Genomic DNA, 9,567 nt, shown 5'->3' on the forward strand with positions numbered 1-9,567 from the left:
AAAGAGATAAAATATATATTCGTCAATAAAGTAAATTACTGAAGTACTTGATTTAATCTAAAATTCCAGGGTTTTTGTGGGGTAATTTGTAAGTTGCACTATACAGTTAATGGGTAATGAATAATTTTATGTTCCAAGTAGGGTTGGACAGCGAAGTGGGGTGTGCGAGTTGAAAAAACGTGCCGTGGCGTGTCTAACACGTCGTGACTTTGGTCTCGTGCTATGCCGTGACCAAGTAAACAGTGACTCGTGCCGTGCCGTTATCAAAATGTCAAGGGGTGGACACGGCATGCGAGTAACGCCGTGACTCGCGTGCCGTTATCAAAATGTCAAGGGGTGGACACGGCACGCGAGTAACGCCGTGACTCGCGTGCCGTGCCTATTCATGTGCCATGTCCAAACGTAACTAATCACGTTTCTCACGTTTAATTATTTTTTCATAATTTAAGTTAGTTTCTTCAAGATTCACAATTTGATTAAGATATAACGGTTCTAATTACATGTGACTCGCGTGCCGTGCCGTGACTCGTGTAATTACGTGCCGTGTACGGATTTTTTGCATGCCGTGCTGTGACTCGTGTAATTACGTGCCGTGTACAGATTTTTTGCATGCCGTGCCGTGACCAAAATGTCAAAGGACAGACACGGCACGCGACATGCGAGTCACGGCACGGAACAGTAACACGTGCCGTGCCGTTCCGTGACGGAGCCGGCTCTGCCGTGCCATTTTTCCCACACTAGTGCCGGGGTAAGCTTTCTTTCCGAAAGGACCTCTCTTTTCGAGTTTTGACAGAATTGCCCCTCATAAAATTTCGAAATGACGGATCCGGTCCGAATGGGTGCGTAGTTTGACTTGTGTTAATTAAAACAGGATCCGATTGATGTATGTATCATGACACAAATCACCACCTAAATAACCTAAACAAATCTACTAGTAAATAACAGAGATTAAATAACCTTATCTGATTATTTAAGATTGCTCAATTATATCGAAATTAATATTACTTAATCTTCAGATTGCTCAATTATATTGAAATTAATATTACTTAATCTTCACATAACTCTGTACCGAATTGGAATTTTATAATTTTTTTTATTTGAGATAAGTGAAATCATACTTGCCAATTTTCATTACAAAACATAAATCATACATTGTTTATTGGTACCATTATTACAGCACAAAATGTATATAATAAACTTAGAACATCTATATTCTAACAAATCAAATGAGTTTCTAAATAATTTTCAACTACCTTTTAGAAATTAAGATCTCTAAGTCTAAAGTTTCTAATTTTTACATGTCTGAAATTAATTTTAGAGTTTTTTTTATTAAGCCACGTCAACAACAAATTAAAAAGAAAATTAAAAAAAAGAAAATAATTCGAGCTAATCATTTGATCAGATAAAATTTATAGACAATTTCTTAATATTTTTTTTTTACTGCATAGTAAATAAGAGAATATGGGGCTCATCCATTATCTAAATAAATCAATCATCAAGCAAATAAGAGGAACCCAGATGCGAGTTCGAGAAGAACCACAAACAATTCAAACACAGAGGAGCTCGACCCCTATGCCATCACAAGGCACAAAACATAAATAAAAGGAGTAATGTTGGATTACCCGCAAAATGTTCGATTAGTGCTTCGTAATAAGACGGCCGGTACCAAGACGCCTTTCGTGGCCTCGCTTCACAGCGCCCACAAAGACACCACCAAGAAAGAGGCACAGACAGAGGCACCAACAGCACAAAAACCCAACCGGGTTTGAAGCTATAACACAAAACCCAAACCACAAGAGAGAGAAATTTCTCAACACATGAGAGTAAAATCAACAAAAAGAAACAAAGCGAGATAGAGGGCGGGGCTGCTCTATATAGAGCAAAACAACGGTTCGCCGATGGGACAGCGACCAAAGTCGCACGAGCAGTTAACCAAAGGGACGACAGAGTCGTTGAAGATACAAAATCTCTGATAACGGACGAGGCAACAACAAAAATCAACGCAAGAGGTGCGTGGGAGAGAGAAGCGGAACACAAGTGAGAGAGATGGGCCCACTGTAAGTGATAGAGAGGGAGAAATGAGGGGACAGTGGGGTCCGCCTGTCAAGGGTTTAGAAAAAAAGAAGGGGTGCGGATCCGAACAGAAATTAAGATTTGGTTTTGACCAATTCTTCTCCAACAAGTAACAGGGAGAGAGGGACATGGGGCCCGTTGGTAAGAGAGAGGAAGAAAGATAGACAGAAGGGAAAGAAGGTGAGCATGATATTGTGGGCCATTCGTGTGGTGGGCTGGATTTTATTTCTTTAACACAACCTAATTTGTTCATGTAAAATTTCAATCCTCTTTCAACTTCTAGTTTCAAATGTCTTTTTAAAAATCTAATTTGATCTTCATATATCGGAAATTTTAATTAGTTTAGAATTTTATTATGAATAATTTGTTTTAATTTACTACTAATCATTGTTTATAATTATTTAACAATAATTAAAACTATGGATTATAACATTAGCAAATATAAGAAAGTGTTATTATATCAAATAGATTAGACATCATGATGGTACTGAAAGAAATTAACATAACACAAGAAAAATACTACAAGCACAACAATAAGCAATTTACTAATTTCTTTTGACATCAATTAAGTAAGGTGTTGTTCATCATTTGAATTTTCAACAGTGATATAATAATAAAAAATAATCTCCACAATTTTATGGAGAAGAAGGTCACCCTCATCATATTTGCCACTTAAATGAGCACATATCCTCCTTGTCATATCAAATGCAGTCATGCATTGTTTGTCGGTTTTCGACTTACAATATAACTCCTTTAAGTCTTCAATCAAAGTAACACTTACGAGCTTGCAGAGTAGGTCAGCAGATACTTTGGATTCAAGACAATGACTTGTTTTAATGAAACATTTTGTGTTGTAATGAGGGCAATTGCATTCTGTCTGCTGAGGTGGGGGCTCTGATTGTGTGTTTGAAAGGATGAAAGTATGTTTGCACTACAGCAGGAAAGACTATCAGAGACCGGTTTTCCGGTCTCTGATAGTCACGTCGCCGGTCGCTGAAAGCATTATCGCAGATATTCTCTCGATGACGTCACCGGTCGCTGAATGACGTCATCCGGTCGCTGATAATTTATCTGCGACCAATTTTTTTTATCGCTGTTACTTTTTGCTAACGTCATGAAACGGTGTCTGCGACCACAATTAACGGTCGCTGATAGTTAAATCCGGTCGCTGATACTATTCTGTCAGTTTTTTTTTTTGTTTTTTACTTTTCTGTTAGTTTTTTTGATTTTTTTCATTTTACTTTTCTCAAAACATACACAATAGATCAATTCAATTATAACATCAAATATCATACAAATTTACGGTTTTGATTTGAGATACAATAGTAACAATATCAACACAACAATTCTAATTTTGTCATAGTATCAACTACAATTTCCACAAAAAAAATAAGTGAAAGAATCTCGGATATAGGTAAATTCAGAACTAATTATAAAATGGTAGTTCTAGCATTGCCTTTGCTGGTACATTAGTATCACTACCATTGCCTTTGCTGGTACATTAATAAATATTTACCTGATTGTCAAGGAAGTTGACTTGAGCTGGATAGCAGTGATCAGTATTGTCACCTACACCTACTTGCCCAAACTACCCACAAAGACAGAATCAAAAACATGTTAATATGAGATACTAGATGAAATAAACTCCACTTTGAACTAGTTACGAATTACTATACCTTATTCCAACCCCAACCATAGAGCTTTCCTTCTGAAGTTAGCGCCATGGTATGTCTCCATCCCCCCGAAATCTGACAATACAAAACAGGATCAAAGTATGCAGCAAATGCTCAAGAAGTAACAAAGAAATCAGTTTATCATTAGACCAGAAAGTTTAGTTTAATTGAACCTTGTGCTCAATTATTTGGTGAAAGAAATCAGTTAAACAGGATCAAAGTACGCACTCGATCTATCAAATCCAATTCTACGAATCATCACGACAAACAAAGAAATCAGCAAGGCACAAAAACAAAGAAATAAGCAAGGAAAAGAGAGAGAAGATACCAGTGGCGCCTCGTCTCCGGTTGTCAGAAAATTCAGCAAGCACACCACAGAAAATATCAAACCATTTCTTTGTCACCTACACCATTGAGTAATAGGCCCACTAATGAAGAACTTAGTTCTAATTCCAAGTCTAATTACAACCTTATCCTATTTCAAATCCATTAACAATTTGTTCTCACTCAAGAATTTTGACATTGACAGTAGGTCTGTCGCCATTTTCAACTTGAAAATAAGGAAACAACCAAAAACTGTTTCAATTAAAGCATGATACCTTAAGCTTAGACAATTTAATATAACCAAATTGAGGTGTCCAAAACTGTACCAGAGAATAAATCAAACAGAAATTAAAAAGACAGCATCCAAAGAAAAGAAAAAAAACACCTTTCAAGATCCAGCCATGGCGATGACAGCTCGATAGGCCCTGTGACTCTGGTCAAGTCAAAAGTGAACTGTCGCATACGAAAACGGCTCGGGGCTGGTCCAGCGAGAGAGCGAGAGAGAGAGAGAGAGATGCTGAGGGCTGTCGGTCTGAGGCGAGAGAGAAATGTTTGGAGAAGAGAGAGACGATCGATTTTGGAGAAGGGTTTGGGGTTCCGATCAAAATTTGAAGAAGGGTTTGGAGTTCTGGCGCGGAGAAGAAGGGTTCTGGCGCCCATGCGTTTTACCCCAAATTTCAGCGATAAAAAAAAAAAAAAAAAACTTTCAGCTACCGGTGTTGGCGCCGGTCGCTGATACAGTTGGTCGCTAAAATTTGAGTGAAAATCTTTAGTTTTGGAGAGAAATTGAGCATCAGCGACCGGCGTCATCACCGATCACTGATACCGGTCGCTGAAACTCTATTTTGATGTAGTGTTGTATGGATAATTTAGAAGAAAAGCTACAATTTGTAATATGAGAAAAAAAGTAAATTTTCCCCAGGAGTTTAGCATTTTTGTGGAGTCTGTGTTGAGAACTTGTAGATTTGGGAGGCGGCCATGCATTAATCCAATTTACTCATTACCATGCATTAATCCTTCAGAAGAACAACAAAATACTCCGATATATAAATATGCAGCATTAATCCAATTTACTCATTACAGTATTCTTATTTAATTGAGTGCATATCAAAAGTCTTTCAATCGAAACACCTAGTCCCACCTAATTTGTTAATAGAAAGAAATAATATCCATTATTACAAAATATATACTACAACATAAATAACCACAACTGCTATCCAAATTTTACACATAATATATTTAGCGGAGCCCTTCTTCTTCTTCTCTTTTGATCTTTTTTTTCTGTATCTATGGCCTGAGCACTTTTGTTCGTGCTGAGTTCAACTCCTTGATAACATCTTTGATAGAAATGCGCTCTTTTGGCAACTCTTTGGAGCATAGAAGCCCGCATTGAATCACTGAAACCAAACAACTATAGATATTTTCAGGTGCATACAGATTGTGTTCTCCATCAGTTTCAGAGAATAATAGGGGGTCAACTATGTCCATGACGTGGTCAGGAAAAGCCATCTCAATATGCTTCTGAAGGCTCAAACCATATCTGATTCTCTCGTCTGTGGGACTTACTCCAGTGAATATTTCAAGTAGAAGAATGCCATAGCTATAGATATCTCCTTCTACTGATCGCCGACCACCCATTCCATACTCTAGGCAATGAAAAGTCAAATAGTTACAATCCTAAATTTAGTACTAAGCATAGTTAATTGTGACTCTACTTATTGACATATGTATAATTTACCTAGTTTTTCAAATTTGGGTTCATATGATCATGCATATATTTGTGTATTATTTTTCAAATTATCTAGCCCAAAGCAGTAAATTAAAGAAGTATGCATAGATAGTAAAAGTCTCAATCATGAGTATAAATGAGGCAACAAATGCTTTGCCCTTTAGCCTCGCTAGCTAGTGGAACAAACTTGGCCAATTGTTTCTTTGGACCTTAACAAAGTCGGTGAATAATTTTGTTGCAGGGACATATTATTGAAAAAAAAAGTACTTCTCAAATAAAAAGATCTGCTGTACCTGGAGGAATGTAGCCAATAGAACCTTTGATTCCACCTGTGCTCGACATTGATTGAGAAGGCATGGTATCGGGTTGAACCAAAAACCTTGCTAATCCAAAATCACTCACATGTGCCGTCATGTCATCATCCAAAAGTACATTGCTAGGTTTGAGATCACAATGCACAATTGGTCCAGGTAAATGGTAATGAAGATAATCTAGAGCTGTTGCCACATCAAATGCGATGTTCAACCTCTGGAGGAAGCTGAGGCTTATGAATGGCCGATCTATACATGCATTTGGATGCAACCATGTTTCCAAGCTACCATTTGGCATGAACTCAAAAACCAAAGCCTTGAAATCATTACCTTGGTGATCTATGCTAGAGCACAAACTCAACACTTTTATAAGGTTTCGGTGTCTCACATTTTTTAATGCCTCGCATTCAGAGATGAAACTTTTCGAAGCACTGTGTGTCTCAAGGTTTAGCACCTTCACCGCAACGGTTGTTACATTCTCGAAACTCATAACGGCTTTATAGACTGCTCCAAATGTACCTCTTCCAATTTGATTCTTCGCAGAGAAATTTTCAGTAGCTCTAAGAAGGTCATTGTATGAAACGGGCTTTAACCCATATTTTAAAGCTGTATCAGATTGTGGATTGTTTCGAGGGTTGATTCTAGTATAATAAATCACTAACAAGCAAATGACTGCGGTTATGCTAATAAAAGAACCTACAACAGAACTTATGAGCACCATGTTCCTTCGAGAGTGATGTTTCTTTGTTGAAGGTTGTGAGATCATGCACTGTGACAAATGCATTTGAGGCACTCCACCACAAAGCTTTGGATTTCCTCTTACATCTACACTAGTGGTGTTCTTGAAAATGCCTATTTTTGGTAATTCCCCCTCGAAATTATTGAAAGAAATATTAAAATATTGCAAATTCATTGTACCCAGGAATTGAGGGACTCGACCTGAGAGCGAGTTGTTAGAGACATCAAGGGTTTGCAGTCCTCTTAGTTTGCTCAAGCTGGTTGGAATTGTTCCTTGGAACATATTGCTATCAAGATAAAGGGCTTCAAGTTCCTGGCATCCTTCAATTATGCTAGGAATCTCTCCATGTAACTTGTTATTTGAGAGACGAATTGATTGTAGGTTTTTCAAGTTACCAATTTCTGGTGGCAACATGCCAGTTAGATAATTGCGTGACAAGTCCAAACTGATAGAAAGAGAAGAAAGACCCATGATTTCTTTGGGAATTTCACCAACCAACTTATTATTTGAAATATCAAGGAGTTCTAAGAATTTCATGCTACTTAATTCTGGTGGTATACTCCCTTCTAATGTATTATTATCTAGAAGTAGCGTGGTCATTTGGGTGAGATTGCCAAAAGTTGATGGGATTTGACCTGAAATCATGTTATTCTCCAGATCTAATATTCCCAATTTGTTAAGATTTCCGATTTCTACCGGAATGGTGCCACTGAGATACATATTGCCTAGGTCAAGCCAGGTTAAGTTATTGAGTTTTCCGAGAGTTGCTGGTATGCTTCCTGAAATTGGGTTATTACTCAGTCCGAGTTGACGAAGACTAGAAAAGTTTCCTATAGAACTAGGTAACACTGCTTGTAGTTGGTTGTATTCGAGACCTATATATTCTAACAAAGTACAATTGGTCAAAGCATCCATGAAACTCCAATCATGTGGTCTCTTAACCTCCAGTTGATTAGATTCAAGAATAATACTTCGAAGATTTTGTAAGGTTCCAAAGCTAGATGGTATTACGCCACTGAAGTAATTAAAATATAATGAAACAGAAATAAGAGCAGAACAATTGGATATGGATGGTGGGATCTGTCCTTGGAGTTGATTGGAATACAGGCCTAGATAAATCAAGTTTGGTAAAGCATTGCACATATCAAAAGGTAAAGTTCCATGAAGCTGGTTATTAGAAAGTTGCAAAGAATACAAGGTTGATAAGTTGTAAAGGGAGTGTGGTATTTCGCCCGAAATGTTGTTTTGATAAAATCCAATATACTGGAGGTTTTGAAGCTTCCCTAGTTCATCAGGGATGAATCCACTTAACATATTTTTGAAAAGGACAAGTTGCTGTAAGTTAGTAAGGTTGCCTAAGGTGGAAGGAATTGATCCTGTGAGATTATTGTCAGACAGTCGAAATCTTTGGAGCTGTGGGATGAGGCCGAATTCGAACGGTATGCCTCCTGTGAGGTGGTTATTCCCCAGACTGATTGTTTTCAATTCTTTGCATTGTGCTAAGTTAGATGGGATTGTTCCATGGAGATTATTATTTCTCAAAGAAATAACTTCTAGATTTGAACAGTTACTTAGAGTCGATGGAATGCTACCATCAAGAAAATTCACACTCAAGTTGACAAAACGTAGCCTACCCAAGTATCCCATCTCTACTGGGATGCTTCCTCTCAGCTGGTTATCAGAGAGACTCATCGTTTGGAGGAACGTGAGGTTTGCTAGGGATGGAGAAATATAACCTGACAATTGTTTGGAGTCGAGAACGAGAGCAGTCACTCTATCAGGATGGTGCCGGCCACACAAGATCCCTTGCCATTGACAGTGGTGCAGTGACTCATTCCAAGAGGAGAAGACTCCAAATGGATCATCATATATTTGCGACTTGAAGGAGAGAAGTGCAGATAGATCAGTTTTACTAGTTGCTGCTGTGGCAGCGAGAGTAAATGAGGATAAGGTTAAGAGGAGGTGAATAGTGAGCAAGCTATAACAACGTTCCATGATTTGTGTATTGAGGGGCAATGTATTTCTCTCACAGAATGCTGCTCTTCTTATAGTTAGAGGTAGATGTAAGGTTAGAAAAGTTGACCACAAGAGATTCCCTCATGAGTCATTCTAGACTTCTAGTGCTGATTGTTAGAAAGAACTTGTAATTTTGAATACTTTATTTTCTAACCGTGAAGATCGGGTTGGCCGGAGATGACTCATTTGTTGTGTATTCCTAACCGTGAAAGTTGGGACATGGAAATAGAATTGTGACTCATTTTACACTCACAACGTACTGATGGAGTCTTTTGAATATGACTCATAAAAGGACAAATTTCAGAATATGAATTTAAGCTGGAGATGACTTGCTATGAAATTATGAGAATGAGACAACTCAGAATATATCTAGAGTCAACAAGCAAAACAATATTAGTACGACACAGTAATGAAAATTATCTTAATTACTTAAAAGTAAGATTTAATTAACTTGTGATCGAAGTTTCATAATGAACAACAAATCTCAGAGTTAACCTCAGATCCTCACCTCAACTGTCATCCATAGAGTTTTTATATAAAAGGTCTCAATTCAGAATATGAAAGTGGGAACGGCCGGCTATGAAATTAAGTATGAGAATGATACTACTCAACTCAGAATATCCCTAGAAACAACATGCAAAACAATATCAGTAGTACGACACAGTAATGAAAATTATCTTAAGTACTTAAAGTAAGATTTAA

At 37.6% G+C, this 9,567-nt stretch overlaps 1 protein-coding gene across 1 annotated transcript; it reads right to left on the bottom strand.

Annotated features, from left to right (window-relative positions):
• Window positions 1-5,216: 5,216 nt before the first annotated feature.
• Window positions 5,217-8,956, bottom strand: LOC144568447 (uncharacterized). The gene is made up of 2 exons (XM_078318805.1): window positions 6,093-8,956; window positions 5,217-5,716 (listed from the first exon to the last, which is right to left on the bottom strand). Exons 1-2 carry the CDS (start codon window positions 8,842-8,844, stop codon window positions 5,358-5,360), a joined length of 3,111 nt encoding a protein of 1,036 aa, XP_078174931.1. The 5' UTR covers window positions 8,845-8,956; the 3' UTR covers window positions 5,217-5,357.
• Window positions 8,957-9,567: the final 611 nt, after the last annotated feature.

This window comes from Carex rostrata, chromosome 2 (assembly GCF_964058835.1).
Source record: "Carex rostrata chromosome 2, lpCarRost1.2, whole genome shotgun sequence".
NCBI classification, from domain to species: Eukaryota; Viridiplantae; Streptophyta; class Magnoliopsida; order Poales; family Cyperaceae; genus Carex; species Carex rostrata.